The sequence below is a fragment of the Phyllobates terribilis genome, unplaced genomic scaffold (genome assembly GCF_046119375.1).
Source record: "Phyllobates terribilis strain yellow unplaced genomic scaffold, ASM4611937v1 Scaffold_5__5_contigs__length_657084704, whole genome shotgun sequence".
In the NCBI taxonomy this organism is placed as follows: Eukaryota; Metazoa; Chordata; class Amphibia; order Anura; family Dendrobatidae; genus Phyllobates; species Phyllobates terribilis.
Window position 1 is genome coordinate 413,785,019 of NW_027362765.1, and position 23,704 is coordinate 413,808,722.

The 23,704-nt window shown below is 49.6% G+C and overlaps 1 protein-coding gene across 1 annotated transcript in view; it reads right to left on the reverse strand.

Annotated features, from left to right (window-relative positions):
* LOC141273387 (alpha-1-macroglobulin-like) overlaps positions 1–23,704 on the reverse strand; it is a 352,694-nt gene that overhangs the window by 108,583 nt on the left and 220,407 nt on the right. The window contains exons 11-13 of the mRNA XM_073685148.1: positions 17,043–17,216; positions 4,218–4,427; positions 2,040–2,112 (exon numbers count right to left, since the gene is read on the reverse strand). Of these exons, the coding sequence (XP_073541249.1) occupies positions 2,040–2,112; positions 4,218–4,427; positions 17,043–17,216 (457 nt within the window). The remainder of the gene's footprint in view (positions 1–2,039; positions 2,113–4,217; positions 4,428–17,042; positions 17,217–23,704) is intronic.

The following is a 23,704-nucleotide window of genomic DNA, read 5'->3' on the forward strand; positions in this document are numbered from 1 at the left end:
ACGTGGACTGAAAATATGTTGAAGTGAACGTACTCTTAGGCTGCGTTTATACACTAAAAACCGCAACAGCCCAGGACTGCTGCGGTCACATACAGGCTGAGTTTGGACGAATGTGCAGATATTATGAACTACTTATGGATTGCCCATAGACTAAAAACATCCAGGTGGTTCACACTATACACAGATGTACAAAAACATCAAAGCAGAGTAAGCAGCTTGCAGGCGATTGTGCAGCTAGCAAGGTGGTGAGCCGACTTTCTATTTTACATTTTCCCTTGATATCAACTAAAAAAAGAATAAAATAAAAATTAAGCCCAATGTAAAGCGAAAAAGAGGCAAAAATTGTTTTAACATCATAACAAAAACTTTTCATTTTTTTACAGAATTCGGCCATGACGACTTGATGGATGAAAGCTCTGTAGGAAGATCGATCTTGTGCAGCCTATATAGGTCCACCAAGGTCTTCTCCGCCGTTATCTTGATAGTATCAAGTCTTCAGGTTGCTGATCTTCCTCTTCGCTCTTGTTCCTTCTATTCTTCCGACCATGATGTCCTTCTCCAGTGATTGCTTTCCTCGTATGATGTGTCCAAAGTAGGCAAGTCATAGCTTGGTGATCTTTGCTTCCAGTGACATGTCTGGTTTGATTTGTTCCAAAAATTATTTGTTTGCTTTTCTTGCCATCCATGGTGTTGAAACGAAACCTTTTTTAGAGCCGTTAAAAGCTCATGTACGAAAAAAACTAAAAAATGCGCCTGATCAGAAACGGGAGAAAATAGCTTGGTTCCGAATCGGCAGCGGTGGTCGCACAGATTCAAAACTATTAGGCTGTGTTCACACGATGCGTATTTCATGCGTTTCCGCGGCGTTTTTGCAGTTGCGTAAACGCCGCGGAAACGCATGAAAAACGCATGGTAGAAGGGCAATGTTCCCCAATGGAAATCCGCATGTGCTGTGCCCATGATGCGGATTTTTCCGCAGCGTTAACGCTGCGGTCAAAAATCCGCAGCATGTCAATTAATTTTGCGGAAACGCGGCGATTTCGCCGCCATTGACTTGCATTAGAACGCGCCAATTCCGCAAGACAGCATCTGTACTTGCGTAATTGGTGCGTTCTAATGTGCGGATGGTACCCGGGTGTGGAGGAGAGGAGAGTCTCATCCACACCCAGGTACCATTAAAAAAGCTGTAAAAAGAAGAATAAAATAAAAAATAATGTATTCTTACCTTCTGTCGGCCCGCACAGCGCTCCCGCTTGGTTCCCGGCACTTTGCAGTGAGTTGTAGGACCTGCGGTGACGTCAGAGTCATGTGACGGGTCACGTGACGCTGACGTCGGCAGGTCTTTCAATTCAAAGTTGCCGGCAGCCGGGAGAACAGATTGAGCAGGACAGCGCGGGCCATCGGAGGTAAGTATATACACTCTCTCGGTTCACACTGTATAAATCCATGCTGTTTGCATGGATTTATATAGTGTGACCTAGTTATCAAGCACTTTCAAGGTGATGCTAACATCGCCTGGAAAGCGCTTGTCAATCTGCATGCGGAAACGCATGTGAATCTGCATGTGGATCCGCATGTATTCTGCAGGAAAAACGCATGCACAATCTGCATGCGTTTTTTCTGCCAGGGAGATGCAGAAATGATGCAGAAATTTTCTGCTTCATTTCTGCATCGTGTGCACATACCCTTATCCTGCAGACTAACCCCATATCAGTAGGTCAATAGCATTTGAAGACATGACACATTCCCTTTAAAGATGTTACCCTTTGTGATACAAATAGTGAAATCTGCAGCAAAACTGCTGCATTTCTATAATAAAATATGCAACAAAAATAGCACAATTTGCTGCAGATTTTCCACTGCGAATAATCGGCATCTTATCAGTCTTACGTGGTACTATCCTAAGAGTGCGTTCACATTCACATGTTATGGCTGCTTTAACCGCTGTTTTACATAGGTCTGGAAACAGGGGGAAATATTTTTTTAATTGTATTTATATTTGCTTTCTTCTATACATTTAGATGTAAGCTTTAACTTACTTGAATTATTTGATTGGTCATTAATGTCTACTTTATATCCCTTGTACAATAGGATTCCATCTTTAGACTGGAGCTGGAAAAATCAAGAAGATGAGCAGCTTATATACTTGTGAATGGGAAATACTGGACTTACAAGAGTGTAATATTTATGCATAAACCCCGGTTCACTTTCCTTCTAGATAAACACAGTCAAAGGCAAGTTTGTAAGAAAAGTTTAAAAAAAAAAGTTAAAAAAATTATCATAAAGGAAGTGATTTTGAACGCACAAATTCCCTCTTGTATTTACATCGTCTATGCATTGTCTGGGGTCTTTGTAATACATCATTAAAGGAGTTGAATAAGATTAATAAAACATGCAGAATCATCGCAAGTCTATGACATGTATCTGCTTGTGCACCGTTCAATCAAATATGCCTCTTTTGACAATTTTTGACGTCTCTCTTCCATAGACGCCTAAGGCCTCATTCAGACATCTGATTTCCGTGTACGAGTGCTATCCGTGATTTTCATGGATAGCCTTCATACCTGTGATAGTCTAAGGGGCTATTCACATCTCCATGATTTTTTGCGAAATTAGAGGTCAGTGGAAAATCGCAGCGACATGTTTGATTTTGATCCGAGGGTTGGCAATGCAAGTCTATGGGTCCATGAAAAAATTGGAGCGCGCCAGAACAACATCCGAGTGCAGTCCGATTTTTTTCATGGACTGTCGGAAAGGAGAAGGTGGAGAAACTTTCTTTTTTTATTCTCCACGTGTGAAAAAAACTGATGATACTCGGACCAAACTCTGATCCAAATAATCGGTCCTTTATTCTAGTACGTGAGAAAATTGGACGTCTGAATGAGTACTTATACTGGACTCTGCCCTGTTTCATTATGGTCTAATCAAAACAATAATGCTATATACTGTAGTGCTGAACAAAATAATTACTGTTATACAGTGATCAATAATACCAGCAGGGGAGGAATTGAAATATATAACGGGTTCATTACCGCAGAGCGAGCCACAGCGGAGCGCGCCTTCACTAAAACATCCAGGAAAGAATTACAATTTTAATAAAAAAAAATACTGCAATAAAAAGGAAAACATTTTCCTGAAAATACTCAATATTTCTAAATAGATTAAGAAAATTTCAACGAATACCTCAAGCGGCAGAAATTATTTCAATTCTGAGCAAAATGTCATACTACAATGTGGCAATTCTAACCAACTAATTAATACTCAAAGCTCAATTAGTATTCCAAAATAGTACGCACACTAAATACCTACATAGTCTACTGAATTACTATAATGCATCAACACCCCAATATCCTCCATACATGACACACGTACACCACCCACACATACGTAAACCCACTAGAGCTCATTCACATGTGCATTTAGTTCTGAGATTTGGTCAAATCCCATCAGTTTTGCAGAACTGCTATTAAAGCGGATATGACACCAGACTTCACAATGAAAATAACATGCATTGTAAAATTGATCTCTTAGACCTGATGGGACTAGTATATTTACTATTAACATCCATGTCAGAATGGCTGTAAAAGTTAAACATTAAGAGAGTTCATGAGTACACGTGTATTCAGTCTCTGCCCACACAGACTGTCTGACGGCTGCAGCTTACACCAAGCAGTGTGAGATTTCAGCAGGGAGGAGGGACACTGAGAAGTTGTTAATCAGGGTAGGTGGGTGGAGATTGAGTTCAACTTTTGAATTTTCAAAGTAATTATGACAGCTTCATCAAGTCTAAGGGATCTAATTAATAATGAATGCAGTTTGTATTCTGAAATCTGGTGACAGATGTGCTTTAAAGTCAGAGGCGGCTGTTGCTAACAGTAATATGGGAAAATTTATAGATACAACACAACCATCCAGTATATGTATGTTGTTCACTGGTTCCTGGGCAGCATTTCTTGCCTATGCTCCGGGAGGGAGGAGAGTGTAGCCATTTATTGTCATTGATGTTGGCCATCAGCATCTTTTTTTTGGCCAAAACTGGAGGCGTCCAGATAGGTTTGGCGGCCAGTGAGCGGACTAGGTGTTCGACTTATGGTAAATCTCCACTAAGCCTGTGATAACATCTTTTTTTTTATCACATCTCCTGTCTTTACATCATGACAAACCAAAAACAAGAAATCAAGAAAACATCAAGAAAACCCCAAAAAACCACCACTTACCAAGTATGAGAAGTAGAGATAATCAGTATCAGGACCAAGACTCTTCCTTTCAATGTCATAGCGCACAGTCACCGTCTCATTGGTGTCACATTCTGTTTCAAATGATTGTCTTTCTAACGCAAGTAGATTTTTCCTTGGAGAATAAAAGGGTGCAATGTAGACCCTCGTTCCTGAATACTTGTTGTCATCATCAACATTTTTTTCAGAGGCCTGAGAAAAGCAGTATAAAAAGAAGTGACTACAAAGAGCCGAACCCCCACACTCCCACCCTAGGTTATGGTATATAGATCTATGCCTTACAGTTTTCTCATAGAAGAACCAAAACAACCACAATGGAGAAAAACGTGATACAACTATATCTAAATGTTCTCCAAGGTAAGAAAGAGGAAACAATCTACTACAATAAAAGTATTGTGAAAAGAGAGAAATTTACTCCAAAACGAGAAGATTCAATCTCTAGCTAGTGAGGCAATGTGAGTTTGTACACAGGTGAAAATAAACATGTACAATGGTATGTAAAAGTTTGGGCACCCCTGGTCAAAATTACTGTTATTGTGAACAGTTAAGCAAGTTGAAGATGAAATGATCTCTAAAAGGTCTAAAGTTAAAGATTACACATTTCCTTCGTATTTTAGGCCAAATATACACAGGGTGGTCCTAAAGTAGGTGGACAGAAAATAATAACATTTATTTTTATTTATATATAAAATTATATTTACTAACACAAGCATAACATTGACAATTACATTTTATTCTGAACAATAATACAAAAGCCCTTAAATTTTATCAACGCAGGTGCTCAAACTGTTTTCCATTACAATTTGCACAGCTTTGAAGTCTGCCTCTTACGCTTTGGGTATTAATTTCTTGAAATGCATCTCTTATGTCATTTTTCAAATTACTGACACTTTTTTGTTTTCGACTATAAACTTTGTCCTTGAGTACTCCCCAAAAGAAAAAATCCATTGGGGTCAAGTCTGGTGAACGTGCCGGCCAATCAAGTGAGCCTCTTCGGCCAATCCATTTATTAGGAAATGTTTCATCAAGATACTCGCGGACTACTCATGAATAATGTGGAGGGGCCCCATCTTGTTGGAAATAAAGGTCATTTGAATTAGGCTGTTGCTGTAACTGGGGAACAACTTGATTCATTAGAATTTCGAGATACTTATCTCCTGTGACTGTTCCATCAAAAAATATTGGTCCTAAAACACCAAAACTTGAAATACCACCCCAAACATTGACATCAGGCTCATTTAGTTGTTGCTCTAATGTTAAAAACATGTTCTTATTGTAACATCCCTGGCGGCGTGCTGGCATGGCTTACCACCTCCCACCATGCAAGTCCGCTATCTTACCTATCTGTCCAGGCTGCACACTTTGCTCCAGTACCTGCTGTGTGCATGTCTCTTGTCTGATTGCTTAGGGCGGCGGCGTGGTTACTGCCTGTTTCTTATAGTTACTGTGTGCACAGTCCTAATGCGTCCCCAGCCTATTGCTGTGAGTCACTGGATACTTAAACCCCCTCCACCCAGTAGGAGGTGCCTGGACAACACTTTCATTCAGTGTGTTCTGTGCAACTGAGTTGCCATGTCCTGTCCTGTATCTTGTTTGTTTCCGCCACCCTGGGGGCTGTATACCCAGGCCTGTTACCTGTATCTGTGACTTCTAGTCTGTTCCGCCACCCTGGGGGCTGAGTTCCCAGGCTCGTTCCTGTATCTTGTTCCTGGTTCTGTTCCTGTCTGAACATTGTCCTAGCCCGTTACTTGTTTGTCTCTATGTCCGTGTTTTCCCTTATCCTGCAGTGTCTGAACGGGCACCTAACTCCAACTCGTTGTCTTTGTACTTCTGTTTGTGAGTTTAGTGTCCACTCGCTACTTCATTGTGTGTCACCCTGGCCTGGATGCCACAAGTGTAATAAAGCTGTGTCTGAGAGCAAGGGGGAGGTTCTCTAGTCAGGGGAACATTAGCATGCAATACCTCCTGTCTCAGGCCAGTAGGGGGAGCAGGCTGCCCCTATAAAAGCTGGAACTGGGGGCAGGGTTAGGGAGAACTGTACGACCTGTCTCAGGACTGAGACTTGTCCCAGAGCAGAGCAGGGACAGAAAGTTGTATTGCACCTAAGAGGAAGTGTGGCAGGAGGAGAGCCACAAGCCAGAGACAAGAGGCGAAGTGAGCCCGTCTTGGCAGATAAAGGACTTAATTTACCAGACTTTGGTGTCTGAGGCTGGGAGGATTCCACATCCTACAGCAGATAACCAGTCCGCAGGGGACTGTATGTTCCTTGGCCTAAGAAGCCTGGAGGCTCTGCCACAACAGAAGGGACCAGCAAAGCCGTACCAGGCTAGGAGCAGAAAGGAACCCACGTCGCAGGCCATACAGGCGAGAATACACGGAGTGCTCGGAAACGTGGGGGGTTACCCTATAAGGAGGAGATAACCAGAAGGAGCGCAGAAAGCACGGTAGGCCTACACCCTCACCCTGACCAGGGCCAATTTCCCTATTGCTCTCAGACATCCAGGTCCCCTCCTAGCCGGGACTGTTTGCGGGTCAGTTTACCTGTTCTAGTAAAGACCCTGGACTGCAACCTGTTGTCTGTGTGCTCCTTGCTCCTCCAGCACTAACGACACTGGGACTCTCACCACCATCACTCCCACCATCCATTATACTGCCCTGGGGCCGCACTCTTCCCGTGGGGAGTCACACCATCCCAGCTGCATACATCATCAGCCCCAGCGGTCTGCCTTGCAGCGGCGGTTCCTAATGACCGCAAATCCACGGGTGGCGTAGTCGGACATAATCATCAGCACATAACGGACTACCACTGGCCTGACCACCCTGAGCCACGGAACCGGGTTGCCACTACTACTCCCACCGTTTCCCTATTGCCCGGATCCGAGTGCCCCACAGCCCAGGGGGCGAGTCAATTGTAAGTACCTGCTCTGCTTGTTTACCGCACCTGCGAGTTTTGCTCTGCTTTGCTTGTCTACCGCACCTGCGGGTTTTGCTCTGCTCTGCTTGTCTACCGCACCTGCGGGTTTTGCTCTGCTTGTCTACCGCACCTGCGGGTTTTGCTCTGCTCTGCTTGTCTACCGCACCTGCGGATTTTGCTCTGCTCTGCTTGATAGCCGCACCTGCGGATTTTGCTCTGCTCTGTTTGTCTACCGCACCAGCGGGTTTTGCTCTACTCTGCTTGTCTACCGCACCTGCGGGTTTTGCTCTGCTCTGCTTGTCTACCACACCTGCGGGTTTTGCTCTGCTCTGCTTGTCTACCGCACCTGCGGGTTTTGCTCTGCTTTGCTTGTCTACCGCACCTGCGGGTTTTGCCCTGCTCTGCTTGTCTACCGCACCTGCAGGTTTTGCTCTGCTCTGCTTGTCTACCACATCTGCGGGTTTTGCTCTGCTCTGCTTGTCTACCGCACCTGCGGGTTTTGCTCTGCTCTGCTTGTCTACCGCACCTGCGGGTTTTGCTCTTCTCTGCTTGTCTACCGCACCTGCGGGTTTTGCTCTTCTCTGCTTGTCTACCGCACCTGCGGGTTTTGCTCTGCTCTGCTTGTCTACCGCACCTGCGGGTTTTGCTCTGATCTGCTTGTCTATGGCACCTGCGGCTCTGTTCCTGTATCCCAGTCTGTACTGGTCCCTATCCTGCCTGCGTTCCTACCTGCCAATACCCACCTGTCTGCATACCAGCCGTGCCTGCCAGTATCCACCTGTCTGTATGCCAGCCTAACCTGCCTGTTCCTGCTGTGGGTCAACAGCTGTAACCGGGGTCTGACCTGGAGTAGCACCTGGTCCCTCTGCTCGGTTCCTCCCTGGTTCACGGAGTCGACTGAGCCGCCTTGTGACCTTGGTCGGACCGAGTTGATACTTCCGATTCATGGTCCAGTGGGATCACTAATCATGCTCATGCCAGTCAGTCCGGGCGTGTGCATAGCACTTATTATACCAGTAAATACAATTATGTCTGTTAATATGGCCGGATAATTTGAAAGAAGCTTCATCACTCCACATAATGTTATCTAAAATTACTGGATTTTGTTTGATAAATCTCCCCCTTCATAACCTTATTACACTTTCTGTCCACCTACTTTTGGACCACCCTGTATATACGATATTGTCTTTTTTCATTTGAAAAATTACAAAAAGGAAAATGGGTCATTGCAAAAGTTTGGGCACCCTTGGAGATTTGTGTGCTCAGTTAACAGGAAGAGTGGAGGTCAAGAAAAGATTTTGAAGACCAAGCAAAATTTCAGTGAACGCAGCTTGTAGGATTGCTAGAGAGGCAAATCAGAACCCCCGCTTGACAGCAAAAGACCTTCAGAAAGATTTAGCCGACTCTGGAGTTATGGTACATTGTTCTACTCTTCAGAGACACCTGCACAAATAAGGCCTTCTTGCAAGAGTCTTCAAAAGAAAACGTCTCCTGCGCCCTCACCAAAAAATTCAGCGTCAGAAATATGCAAAAGAACATCTAAACAACCCCGGTGCATTTTGGAAACAACAGGACCGATGAGGTTAAAATAGAACTCTTTGGCCACAATGAGAAAAAAGGGCACAGAATTACAGGAAAAGAACATCTCACCAACCATTAAGCATAGGGGTGGATCAATCATGCTTTGGGGTTGTGTTGCAGCCAATAGCATGGGGAACATTTCAGGTTTAGAGGGAAGAATTGATTCAATGAAATTTCAACAAATTCTTGATGCAAACATAACACCATCTGTAAAAAAGCTGAAGTTGAAAAGTGCATGGTGTAACGGGTCTGGGAGGCGGAACCTCTGAGCTACTATACAAGGGGGCGGTCCTTGTAAGGGAGCGGGTGGCGACCAGGCAGGCAGTCACAGCAGGTGACCGGGACAGTCTCTGGGTGTACGGGCAGGAGGTCACGGCAAGTGACCGGGACAGTCTCTGGGTGTACTGGCAGGAGGTCACGGCAAGTGACCGGGACAGTCTCTGGATGAACGGGCTGGAGGTCACGGCAAGTGACCGGGGCAGTCTCTGGGTGAACGGGCTGGAGGTCACGGCAAGTGACCGGGGCAGTCTCTAGGTAAAGGGTAGGTACGACCTGTGGTGGCTGAACCTCCAGGTAGGCTAGCAAGGCAGATGGAGGATGTGTGCTCCCAGGTGAGCAAGCGAGAGTCTCTGGAATAGCAGGTGGTCACAGCACGTGACGGCGAAGCCTCCAGGCAGGCAAGCAGGCAGGTAGCGGAGAAGCGCTCCCAGGTGAGCGGGCAAGAGTCTCTGGCATAGCTGGTGGTCACAGCACGTGACGGCGGAGCCTCCGGGCAGGCAAGCAGGCAGGTAGCGGAGAAGCGCTCCCAGGTGAGCGGGCAAGAGTCTCTGGAATAGCTGGTGGTCACAGCACGTGACGGCGGAGCCTCCGGGCAGGCAAGCAGGCAGGTAGCGGAGGAGCGCTCCCAGGTGAGCGGGCAAGCTGGTCCATAGACAGACTGACAGGAGTAGAAAGGCAGACCGTCGGACCTCAGGCTAGCAAGCAGGCAGGTAGCTGATGTGCGCTCCCAGGTGAGCGGGCAAGCTGGTCCTTAGACAGACTGACAGGAGTTGTAAGGCAGACCGTCGGACCTCAGGCTAGCAAGCAGGTAGCAGGAATAACAGGCAGGAAACAGACAGCAAACTGGCAGGACTCTGGCAGGAATCAGGCAGGTAACTGGCAACGGGACCTGAGGGCTGAAGCAGAGTAGAACAGTGCAACAACATTGCTCGGGCACCTCCATTTTGGAGGAGGTGCCTTATATATGGTGAAGTCCTCCGGCCATTGGCCGGGGACTCCTTAGGACGGCGCGCGCGGCCCCTTTAAGAGGAAGGGAGAGCGCGCGCCCTAAGCACAGTGGCCGGGAAGGAGCGCGCGCTGCCAGCAGAGCGGGAGGAGGACGCCGGGCACGGAGCAGGGAGGTGAGGGGAACAGCGTCCCTGCCTAGCAGAGGGCAGGGACGCCGGCGCTACAGTACCCCCCCCTTTAGGCCCCCCCTTTTTTAGGCCAGACAGAAATTTAGCAAGGATAAGAGGGGCATGGATGTTCTCCCGGGGCTCCCACGTTCTCTCCTCAGGACCAAACCCCTTCCAATCTACTAGAAAAAAGGTCTTTCCTCTTACCCTTTTGGTGGCAAGAATGTTCTCTACCTCAAACTCGTCCTCAGCAGAAACCGGAGCAGGAGGCGTACCTGTAGACTTGGAAAAAGAGTTAAGTACCACAGGTTTGAGGAGAGATACATGGAAGGAGTTAGGGATCCGTAAGTTGGCCGGGAGTTTCAATTTATAGGCCACCGGGTTGATCTGACTGATGACCTCCAGGGGGCCGATGAACCGAGGCCCTAACTTGTAAGAAGGTATCTTGAGTCGGACATATTTAGATGAGAGCCAGACTTTATCTCCGGGACGAAATTGTGGAGGATCCAGGCGTTTTTTGTCGGCATGTCTTTTCATCCGTTCGGACGACTGAAGGAGTGCGGATCGGGTACTCTCCCAAATGGAGGAAAATTTGCCAACGAGAGATTCCGCAGCCGGGTTGTCCACAGAGGTGGAGACAGGAAAAGGAATCCGAGGTTGCTGACCGAAGACTACAAAAAACGGGGATTTGGAGGAGGATTCGCTCTCGTGATTGTTATAAGAGAACTCGGCCCATGGTAGGAGATCCACCCAGTCTGAATGATGGGCATTAACGAAGTGCCGGAGGTAACTGGTCAGGTTCTGATTGATCCGCTCCACTTGACCATTGGACTGTGGGTGGGTAGCGGAAGAGAAGTCCAGGGTGACGTCTAGCAGTTTACAAGTGGCTCTCCAGAAGCGTGAGGTGAACTGTACCCCACGATCCGACACGATGTGGAGGGGCAGGCCATGAAGACGGAAGATGTGACGAATAAAGTCTTTAGCTAGCTCGGGTGCAGACGGGAGGCCTGGCAGGGGAACGAAATGAGCCATCTTGGAGAAGCGGTCAGCGACCACCCAAATGACCGTACAACCGGCAGAGACTGGGAGGTCTGTTATAAAGTCCATTGCTATATGCTGCCAGGGGGCAGCAGGTACTGGGAGCGGAAGGAGGCGACCGGCTGGCAGATGTCTCGGAACCTTGTTGCGGGCGCAGGACACACAGGCAGAAACAAAGTCTATTACGTCCTTGTGCAGGGTAGGCCACCAGTAGTGCCGGGTAATAAGCTGGAGGGTCTTTTTCTGACCGGCATGGCCAGCCAGTTTAGACGAGTGACCCCAGTGAAGGATCTTCTCCCGATCAGGTACTGATACGAACGTCTTTCCGGGAGGGAGACGATTTAGACTCACGGGAGCCACCTGCATTACTCTGGCGGGATTGATGATGTGTTTCGGATCTTCCTCGAGATCAGACACCAGAAAGGATCGAGACAAGGCGTCCGCCTTGACGTTTTTGTCAGCCGGGCGAAAATGAAGAACAAAATCAAAGCGAGCAAAAAACAAGGACCACCGGGCTTGGCGCGGGTTAAGTCTCTGGGCATGCTGGAGATAAGCCAAGTTCTTGTGGTCAGTGTAAATTATTACCGGGTGAAGAGCCCCCTCGAGCAGGTAACGCCACTCCTCCAATGCCAGTTTGATGGCCAATAACTCTCGGTCTCCTATGGAATAATTGCGCTCTGAGGAGGAGAAGAGTTTAGAGAAGAAGCCGCAAGTTACCATCCTCCCGGAAGATGATTTTTGAGTAAGTACCGCTCCGGCTCCAGAGGAGGAGGCGTCAACTTCCAGGAAGAACTGCTTGTTGCCGTCCGGGCGATGCAGCACCGGGGTGGAAGAGAAGGCCTGTTTTAAGGAAAGAAAGGCCTCCTATGCTTCGGGCGGCCACTCTTTGGGATTAGTACCCTTACGGGTGAGCGCGGAAATTGGGGCAGTCCGGGAAGAGAAGTGTGGTATGAAGAGGCGGTAGTAGTTGGCGAAGCCCAGGAACCGCTGAATGGCCTTCAACCCCTCCGGTCGAGGCCATTTCTCGATGGCAGACAGTTTCTCTGGATCCATTCGTAGGCCGGTCTGAGAAATAATGTAGCCCAAAAACGGAAGCGAGGTCTGCTCAAAGAGGCACTTCTCGTATTTAGCGAAGAGGTGATTCTGCCTGAGCCTGAGCAGGACCTGACGAACGTCCCTCCGGTGAGTCTGGAGATCCGGAGAGAAGACCAAGATGTCGTCCAGGTACACCACTACGCAGGAGTAGAGAAGGTCCCGGAAGATGTCATTGACCAACTCTTGAAAGACGGCAGGAGCGTTACAGAGACCAAAGGGCATTACCAGATATTCATAGTGGCCATCCCGGGTGTTGAATGCCGTCTTCCATTCATCCCCCTGACGGATACGAACCAGGTTGTACGCCCCACGGAGGTCCAGTTTGGTGAAGATTCTAGCCCCTCTCAGACGATCAAATAACTCCGGAATGAGCGGAAGGGGGTACTTATTCTTCACCGTGATTTGGTTAAGGCCTCTATAGTCTATACAGGGACGGAGAGAGCCGTCCTTCTTTTTTACGAAGAAGAAGCCTGCTTCCGCCGGGGAGGTAGATTTCCGGATGAATCCCCTGGCCAGATTCTCCTCAATATATTCGGACATCGACCGGGTCTCAGCAGCGGATAATGGATAAATACGCCCACGGGGAGGAGTAGTACCGGGTAACAGGTCGATAGGGCAGTCGTATGGTCTTTGAGGGGGTAGTGTCTCTGCTTCCTTTTTATTAAAGACATCAGCATAAGACCAATAAGGAATCGGAAGTCCAGGTAGATTAGCTGGGGTAGGAGAAGGACGGACGGGATGGACGGGAACCAGACAGGTCTTATGGCAGTCCTGTCCCCAGCGAAGGACTTCTCCGGTCTGCCAGTCAAGCACGGGTGCATGTCTCTGGAGCCAGGTAGACCTAGCAAGAGGGCGTGAGAGAGTCCAGGCAGAACATGAAAGGAGATACTCTCAGAATGCAGCATTCCCACCTGTAGAGTAATGGATTCGGTGATGAGTTGGATGGGGCGTGGTAAGAGGCCCCCATCCACGGCAGCAACAGACAAGGGTACAGCCAGAGGTTTGGTGGGGATGTGGTATTTCTCTACCAGGGACTGTGAAATAAGATTCCCGGCTGCTCCAGAGTCCAGTTGGGCTAGTTCGAAATAACGGTTCTCCCCGCAGACGATTGAAACTGACAGCAGCAGAGATGGAGAGGATTTATTCTTGTCTAGGTCGACCTATCTGAGCGAACCTAGACACAGGCGTTTCCCGACCCCTCTGGGCAGGCACGGATCCGGTGCTCCTTACTGCCACAGTAGAAGCAGCTCCCCTCGGCACGGCGTAAGTCCTGACGGGTTTTGACCATCTTGGTCTGGTCGACCTGCATAGACTCAGGAGAGTGTACCTGGGAAGAGACGGAGGGAGTGACGGGTTTCTGAAAGGTAGGAGCTAGACGTGGAAACCTCCTCTCACGGGTGACCTCTTTGGCACGCTCCTGGAACCGTAGGTCAATCCGGGTGGCAAGAGTTATTAGGTCATCGAGAGTGGTAGGAATGTCCCGACCGGCAAGTTCATCTTTAATACGGCCGGACAGACCCTCCCAGAAGACGGATACCAGAGCGTCGTTATCCCAGGCCAGCTCCGAGGCAAGGGTACGGAACCGTATGGCATATTGGCCCACGGTGAGACTTCCCTGACGGAGGCGTAGCAGAGATGATGCGGATGAGGTCTTCCGTCCGGGTTCGTCGAAGACTTTCCGGAAAGCCGTGAGGAAGGCAGGCAAGTCGGACACCAGGTGGTCTCCTCTCTCCCATAGAGGATTTAGCCAGGCCAGGGCCTCCCCGGTGAGATGGGACATGATGAAGGCAATTTTGGCCCGGTCGGAGTTAAACTGGTGGGACAATAGTTCAAAGTGCAGGGTGCACTGATTTATGAAGCCCCGAGCCTGGGCGGAGTCGCCTCCGAAGCGAGGAGGTGCAGAAAGCCGGGGTCCGGGGTAGGATACCATGGTATTGGTGGGCAGCGGAGCTGCCGGGTTGCGAGTCATGGCACTGGCGGTGGTTGCTGGTGGAGCAGTCAGAGTATCCAGGCGAGAATTGACATTCCGCAGGTGACCCAGGATGGACTCCTGTTGGGACCTCTGACGGGACAGTTCATGACAGAGGTCCGAGAGCGAGGGAGCTTGGGTGCCACCGGGTTCCATGGCCCGAGCAAACTGTAACGGGTCTGGGAGGCGGAACCTCTGAGCTACTATACAAGGGGGCGGTCCTTGTAAGGGAGCGGGTGGCGACCAGGCAGGCAGTCACAGCAGGTGACCGGGACAGTCTCTGGGTGTACGGGCAGGAGGTCACGGCAAGTGACCGGGACAGTCTCTGGGTGTACTGGCAGGAGGTCACGGCAAGTGACCGGGACAGTCTCTGGATGAACGGGCTGGAGGTCACGGCAAGTGACCGGGGCAGTCTCTGGGTGAACGGGCTGGAGGTCACGGCAAGTGACCGGGGCAGTCTCTAGGTAAAGGGTAGGTACGACCTGTGATGGCTGAACCTCCAGGTAGGCTAGCAAGGCAGATGGAGGATGTGTGCTCCCAGGTGAGCAAGCGAGAGTCTCTGGAATAGCAGGTGGTCACAGCACGTGACGGCGAAGCCTCCAGGCAGGCAAGCAGGCAGGTAGCGGAGAAGCGCTCCCAGGTGAGCGGCAAGAGTCTCTGGAATAGCTGGTGGTCGCAGCACGTGACGGCGGAGCCTCCGGGCAGGCAAGCAGGCAGGTAGCGGAGAAGCGCTCCCAGGTGAGCGGGCAAGAGTCTCTGGAATAGCTGGTGGTCACAGCACGTGACGGCGGAGCCTCCGGGCAGGCAAGCAGGCAGGTAGCGGAGGAGCGCTCCCAGGTGAGCGGGCAAGCTGGTCCATAGACAGACTGACAGGAGTAGAAAGGCAGACCGTCAGACCTCAGGCTAGCAAGCAGGCAGGTAGCTGATGTGCGCTCCCAGGTGAGCCGGCAAGCTGGTCCTTAGACAGACTGACAGGAGTTGTAAGGCAGACCGTCGGACCTCAGGCTAGTAAGCAGGTAGCAGGAATAACAGGCAGGAAACAGACAGCAAACTGGCAGGACTCTGGCAGGAATCAGGAAGGTAACTGGCAGGTAACTGGCAACGGGACCTGAGGGCTGAAGCAGAGTAGAACAGTGCAACAACATTGCTCGGGCACCTCCATTTTGGAGGAGGTGCCTTATATATGGTGAAGTCCTCCGGCCATTGGCCGGGGACTCCTTAGGACGGCGCGCGCGGCCCCTTTAAGAGGAAGGGAGAGCGCGCGCGCGCCCTAAGCACAGTGGCCGGGAAGGAGCGCGCGCTGCCAGCAGAGCGGGAGGAGGACGCCGGGCACGGAGCAGGGAGGTGAGGGGAACAGCGTCCCTGCCTAGCAGAGGGCAGGGACGCCGGCGCTACACATGGCTTCTACAAATGGATAATGATCCTAAATACATGTCAAAATCTAGAATAGACAACCTCAAAAGGCGCAAGCTAAAGGTTTTGCAATGGCCCTCACAGTCCCCATGAACTGAACATCATTGAAAATCTGTGGCTAGACCTGAAAATAGCAGTGCATGCAAGACGACCCAGGAATCTCACAGAACTGGAAGAATTTCCCAAGGAAGAATGGATGAAAATCCTTCAAACAAGAATTGAAAGACTCTTGTCTGGCTACAAAAAGCATTTACAAGCTATAATACTTGCAAAAGGGGGTGTTACTAGGTACTAACCATGCAGGGTGCCAAAACTTTTGCATTGGCCCAATTTCCTTTTTAGAATTTTTAGACTATAAAAGAGGAAAATATATTTATTTTTTGCCTAAAATATAGAGGAAATGTGTCATCTTTCACTTTAGGCCTTTTAGAGATCATTTCATCTTCAACTTGCTTAACTGTTCACAATAACAATAATTTTGACCAGGGACCAGGGGTGCCCAAACTTTTACATGTCACTGTATTTCCTGTACTAAACTGTGCAAGGTTTATTGTAGCCTTTTCACGTAGCAAAATTTGCCATAGCGGATCACCCAAAAATAATAAAACATGAATTTAAAGGCTATGTACACATTTGCAAATATTTTTTTTGCCCATTTGCTTCTTAAAAGCAACTTTTTAAAACAGTCTTTATTATCAATTTTCTACCACCGTGCTGCTGCAGAGCATCTGTAGGTCCTTTATCTAGCTATTTAAAAAAAGATACTAATCAGCCAGCGCTCCTGCTACCAAATCTTATGAATCTGTTCTCTCCCTTCCTTGTCAGATATAGCATCAATGATGAGGAGGTGGTTATATACAGATCTATGCAGTGTATAGAGAAGAAAAAGTGTCTGCAGTCTCATAGAGGGCAGTGAAAAAAGGTTACAGATATGGAGAAAGGCACATATAGAGAAAATAAACACAGGAGAGACGCTAGAAGATGTGCTGGTACATAGCTATTGAAAATAAGTGCAGGATAGAAGCTGTGCTAATACATGAGCTAATGAAAGTAAGTGCAGGATAGAAGCTGTGCTGATACATGAGCTATTGAAAATAAGTGCAGGATAGAAGCTGTGCTGATACATGAGCTAATTAAGACAGCAGCACCCTGGATACACACAGATCTCACATCTAGCCTGAATTACTGGGAGAGACACTCCCACAAGAAAAAAAATCTGAAGCCTGGATCAGGCTGCAAACTGCATTTTAAGAGGTCTCAAAATGAATAAAGGAGTGATGATTAGAGACTGAAACCTATTACAATTAGGTGACCACTAAATCTGAAATATTTTTTCCATGATGTCTATAGCTTTTAAATACAAGTTTGAACGTTGTACACATTCCCTGAATTATCTACCTTACCTTCAATTTCACTAATGAGTTCCACATCGAGGTGTTGAGCATAAAATTAGCAATTCCATTCTCATCTGTCAGAGCTTTATATGGCTTTCTAGAAATCTCTTCATCTTCATCTTCTTCATATAGATATACAACTTTATTAGGTATGGGCAGTTTTTGCTCATCACTTATTTTCACCTGAAGATGTGGAAAGTGATGAGATAATCAGAACCATTCAGTAGTTACTTTTTATATATAAACTTGCTAGGACTTTTCCAAAATCCTAGATTTTTCTGATTGTGAGGCCTTATGCACACGGCTAAAATGTAGGAAATGCCAAAGTTTGAGAAGACCCTCCATGTGTCTCCGCATTTTGTAGCATATATATTGTAAGGAGTCTGAATAGACTTTAGTCTGCGTCCATTGCCTTAAGTGTATCATCGCTTAAGTGTACATATATGAATTATTCCAGATTTTAATGATGTATACAGACTGTACCTTGTTATCTGCCACCATCGTACTCAGCAGGTCTATTTATCTATTCTTCCTACAGATATGTGACCCAACTTTCCCATCCTGATTTCTGCCTACCTCTGCTCCTACATACACATGGTATGTGACCCAACTTTCCCACTATCCTGATTTCTCCCTACATGGTATGTTTTTCAACTAACAACTACTCTACCCCCACTCTTCTTTATGACCTTGTTTACTTGGCCCTTCGATATCCTGCATCTGGCTCAGCCTTCATCATCTGATCAAGATGAGCACAGACCACTCCCTTCTGCTTCAAATCTTAATGCATTTTGTTGCATATATATTGTGAGTAAGGAGTCTGCATAGACTTTAGTCTGCATCCATCGCCTTAAATGTATCATCGCTTAAGTGTACAAATATGAATTACACCAGAATTGAACCAGAAGGGAACTGAAGATAACTGGATACAAAGTCACTGTAAACAATGTTTCTATTTGTTTTCACTCTCACCCCCTTAATCCTTTACTTTTTAGAAACACCCCACTGTAAACAATGTTTCTATTTGTTTTCACTCTCACCCCCTTAATCCATTACTTTTTACAAACACCCCTAATCACTACATCTGGTAAGGAACTGGTTATCTCTCCCTCAACCCTCCCTATCCATCTCACCTCCTCCTCAGAACTGTTTCTCAACATACAATCCTCTGTCTCCAAACACAGACAGTCACCTCATGCCCTCTCCTACTCCCACCTACTAACACTTTCTCTGCTCCTCCTCACTGTCGGCGATATCTCCCCAAATCCTGGTCCTCATCACCACATCTCCACAGTCACTTCGACTTCTCACCCACGATCGAACACAACTTTACACAACCTCTCTAACCTGATACCCATCCACCACCCAGCCCCCGCTTCCCCAGTCCCATTAACAGGAGCTCTATGGAACGCTCACTCTGTCTGTAACAAACTTTCTTACATTCATGATCATTTCATTACTAACAAACTTTCCTTCCTCGGCATCACCAAAACCTGGCTCACCTCCTCTGACACAGCCCCTCCAGCTGCACTTTCGTACAATGGATTTCCTGTTTCTCACACCCCCCGCCCAAGCGGCAAGCATGATAGAGGAGTTGGTTTTCTCCTTTCAGATAACTGCTCCTTCACCCCAATTGCACTGCCGCCCTCCGTTACCCTCCCTTCTTTTGAGGTGCACTGACTGTCATTTACCACCTCCCAGGGCCAGCCACCACCTTCTTTGACCATTTAACCACCTGGCTGCTTCATTTCTTTCTGCTGACATCCCTACTATCATCTTGGGCAACTTCAACATCCCCATTGGCACTGACACTTCCCTCTCAGCTGTCTCTAAGCTTCTATCTCTCACTTCCTCCTTCGGCCTCGCTCAATGGTCTTCCGCAGCCACTCACAAAGATGGCCACACACTGGACCTCAACTTCACCCGCCTCTGTTCCCTATCTAACCTCTCTAACTCACCTCTCCCACTGACCACAACCTACTTACATTCTCCTTTCTCTGTTCTCCCGGTGTAGCGCCCCGAGGGTTCGGTTGCTACAGGGGTTTTGCACCTCAACCAGAGGTGTGATATTCCACTCCCAGGTAAGGATGGAGTGTGGACCAGGGCTCAGTTAGCTGCATACACACACTCACCCCATTTCCGGGGGACAGCTCGACGGTGCTCCCATTTTATGCAGGCACAACTGACCATGTCCCTGGCTGGAGTGGGGAGGGGGGAGAGAACCCAGTGATGTAGGAGCAGAGGGGACGGTTTCTGGAGCATAGTAAGGAGCTCATTGGGTGCAGGTCACCTGAGCTCAGACACACAGAAGCAGATAAAAGGTGGGAGCCATCTTAAGTCGGAGAGTAGTTCAGAGAAGGAGTTCAGTCAGAGAGAGCTGACAGGGAGCCGAGGCTCAGCCTGAGCTCAGCTCCACGAGGCAGGCCTAGAGAGAAGACTGGGGCCAGAGAGGAGAAGAGAAGAAGGAGAAGGAAGGAAGGAGAAGAGACAGAGGAGTGGAAGGGCTCCAGAAACAAGAAGGCAGAAGGGACCCTAAGAGAGCAGAACGGACAGCAACCGTTGCAAACCCGCGTTATATCAGGTGAAGGGTCAGGCTGTGGAAGGGTACCGGATTCCCAAGTTGGTGGAGGTAAATCATCCCTCAGCCGAGAACCGGAGGTCGTGATCATCTATTGGTGCGACCCCCCGCCAAACCTGCTAGAAAGGCACCATATAGGATAGCGGGAAGCGGAGGCCAATGCTTACCCGACACGGTCCGCGGTAGCTGGACAGAAGTTTGGTCACTGGTGGGGCACGAGAGGCCAGAGAAAGGACAGAAGGGGGTCCTGTGCCATACTCCTGAATTGCCTGGGGGTTGACCGAGCCCCTCACCTGGTGGACGCAGCACGGCTTGTGCAGTCATTGCTGACAGAAGTGACTTGGATAACAACTGTGAGTAAAAACCCTGGACTGCATCACTGGACTCTGGGTGATTTCTGCTGCGCCAGCACCATCACTCCCATCCTCCCTATACACTGCCCTGAGGCTACACTCTTCCCGTGGGGAGTTATCCTACCCCTGTGCTGCACACCAACACCAGCCTCAGCGGTCTGCCTCGCAGCATCGGTTATCCCTGACCGCAATCCACGGGTGGCATAGTCAGACATTCAAAACACTGATAAATAGACTGCCGCCATTTGGTCTGACCACCCTGAGCCACGGGACCGGGTTGCCACTACTACCCCCATCAGCACTGTACACCAGAAGGCCCGGTTCCGGGTGTCCCATGGCCCAGGGGGCGAGTCAGCTTTGGCGTAGTCAGCAGGATTGTGACCAACCCGCCACAAACGGGTATTGCGTGCCTGGAAAGAGACTGTTTTACTGTATTGAAAATGGCGCCCGCCCCGGCAGAACGGATGCCATAATGTGCGCGCCAAAAGATAACAGGAAGCCACCTCACATCGTGGGCCAGGTCCCAGAATGGCGCCAAAGAAGGAGCCCACCCCCAACAGCCATGAGTGAGGCTGTAGAGATGTCCATCAACGTGGGGGGGCTTCCCCTGAGAGTGATTGTCAGCAGGTTGCCCCGGGACCACCCCCAACAGGGGGGGAAGAGAAGAAAACCGAGGGGCAGGGTGTGGTTTGGATGAGTCTCGCCAGATCACACCTGGAGATGGAGAGGAGCACCAACTCCAGCTCCCTGGCAAGTGGCCTGCTGCAGGCCGAGGCGACCCCGTACAGCCTCACGGAGCTGATGGCTCAGCTCCCCGCAGAAGACACAGAAATCCTGCGGACAGCGCTGGAGGAGCTGGATCGGAGGATGGTCCAGGCGCAGAGGGAAGTCATCGCCGGATGGAGGGAGGAGATGGCCCGGTGGGTCGCAACCCAGCAGCAAGAGACGCTGCCAGCACCCGGCAGTGCACCTGCCCCCGAGGATAGAGAGAGGAGAACGGAGGCCGAGAACAGCGCTGCCGCAGAGGCAGGTAAGGAAGACACCCCTGCCCCGGGTCCTGACGCCGAAGGCTTACCCCTGGATCCCGCCGCGGAGCCAGAAGTCCCGGGAGCCGCTGCAGCTTCCACGCTCCCGCCGCTGGTACGGAGGCCCAAAGCTGCGAACACCACCGCTGAACCACGCCCCACGTCGTGCCCCATGACCCCGGGTGCGGTGGGAAGCGGCCCGCTCCAGGCCCAGTCGCAAGGCCTGGCCTTCCCAGGCGCCCCCCAGCCGCGTGCGCCACCGGTCCTGAAGCCACCACCCCTTGGGACTGACCTGTACAGCCAGCTCGCCGGACCCGATGGAGAGCCGGTCCCTGTACCCGAGGGATGGGTTCACCCCAGTCAGCGGAAAAACCTGCCAGCAGAGGTCGAGGCCCCGCTTGCTCCGCTCTTCTCAGCTCCCGGAGGAAGAGGTCCAGGTGGGATGGGACCAAACCGGGGAGGATGTGATGGGGTTTGCACAGGAGACGCGGACGGCCGCAGTCCGCAGGCGGGAGATTTGTGAGCAACTTGCGAGAGAGGAGCGGGCATGGCGCAGGAAGAGGGAGCAGCTGCAGGCCCGGAGCGCGGAGGAGAAGACGCGGACTCGTTGAAGCCCCCATGCAGCACGCGGTCTTAAAACAGCTGGGACCGTGGTGAAGTTCCACCAGGAGAAAGGGTGGGGGTTTATCAGGGACTCTGCCACAGCCACAGACCTCCATGTCGACAGGAGGGATGTGGAGGGTCACCTGCCAGCGGGTCACCCGAAGCGGGAGTTGTTCCCGGGAGATCGGGTAATATACACCCGACATCGAGGCCTAAAAGGGTGGCACGCCCTTAACATCCAGAGGGAGGAAGAGGAGCAACACTACCCTGAACCCTGCTACCCATATGACCCGGACGGGTCTGAAGAGTATGAGGAGGAAGAAGGTGCGCAAGGAGGACACCGCTATTAAGGAGCAGCAGCGTACAAATGTAAATAGTTACCCGCCAGGGTAAAAGAGACTGTTACTAAGAGTTACCCGGCATCGGGTCAGTTAAAACCGGCTGAGGACTGGGAGCAGCCAACTTAGTGAACTATCTGGCCGAGGACTGGGAGCGGTCAACTTTGTATATATTTGCACTTCTTAAAGTGCCCCCTACTGGTTTTATAGGAAATTACAACAACTGACCTCAGAACAAAAACCCGTTAGAGGTGGCTGAAGATGAGGTCCAGCAGCTGGATCAGCTATGCCCTGCAGCCACCCCAGGGCCTACGTTGAGGGTTTACGAACGGGTCCCTCCTGTTAAAAGTTTGCCAAGTTTGCACTTTATTGAAAAATGTGAAGAAGAGAATTTACTTAAAAAAAATGTTTTACCTGAAAAAGTTTTATATATAGAATTGTTATATATGCTGCTAGGAGAGTTACATGATATTGAAAATGTTTTGCATGATGAAAGTGTTTCCCATAAAGGGAATTGAATAATGTCGGCCGTTTTCTAACGTTAAAAAAAACAAAAAAAAAAACAAACAAAAAAAACCCTTTAAGGCTATGTGCCCACGTTGCATTTATGAAGCAGAAAATTTCTGCTGCATAAATGCAAGTCCTCTCCCGGAAAAACGCATGCGGAATTCCGCACGCGTTTATCGCGCTTTTTTCGCGCGTTTATCACGCGTTTTCCACATGCGGAATTGCCTTGCGTTTTTTATGCATTGGACAAAGGCAATTCTGCTTGCGGAAACGCAAAATTAAATGACATGCTGCGGATTTTTGAACGCGGCATAAACGCTGCGGAAAAATCCGCAGCATGTGCATAGAAGTTGCGGAAACCCATTGGGGATCATGGGGTGCGGGTTACCAAGCGTTTTACAAGCGTTTCCGCTGCGGAAATTCCGCATCAAAAACGCTTGTAAAACGCTACATGGGCACACAGCCTAATTCTGCATGTCTTGTAAATCAAATGTTTTTACTCTTTTCCAGCCCAAGGACGTGCTGTGGTTTACCAGGGGGGAATGTAGCGCCCCGAGGGTTCGGTTGCTACAGGGGTATTGCACCTCAACCAGAGGTGTGATATTCCACTCCCAGGTAAGGATGGAGTGTGGACCAGGGCTCAGTTAGCTGCATACACACACGCACCCCATTTCCGGGGGACAGCTCGATGGTGCTCCCATTTTATGCAGGCACAACTGACCATGTCCCTGGCTGGAGTGGGGAGGGGGGAGAGAACCCAGTGATGTAGGAGCAGAGGGGACGGTTTCTGGAGCATAGTAAGGAGCTCATTGGGTGCAGGTCACCTGAGCTCAGACACACAGAAGCAGATAAAAGGTGGGAGCCATCTTAAGTCGGAGAGTAGTTCAGAGAAGGAGTTCAGTCAGAGAGAGCTGACAGGGAGCTGAGGCTCAGCCTGAGCTCAGCTCCACGAGGCAGGCCTAGAGAGAAGGCCGGGGCCAGAGAGGAGAAGAAAAGAAGGAGAAGGAAGGAAGGAGAAGAGACAGAGGAGTGGAAGGGCTCCAGAAACAAGAAGGCAGAAGGGACAATAAGAGCAGAACGGACAGCAACCGTTCCAAACCCGCGTTATATCGGGTGAAGGGTCAGGCTGTGGAAGGGTACCGGATTCCCAAGTTGGTGGAGGTAAATCATCCCTCAGCCAAGAACCGGAGGTCGTGATCATCTATTGGTGCGACCCCCCGCCAAACCTGCTAGGAAGGCACCATATAGGATAGCGGGAAGCGGAGGC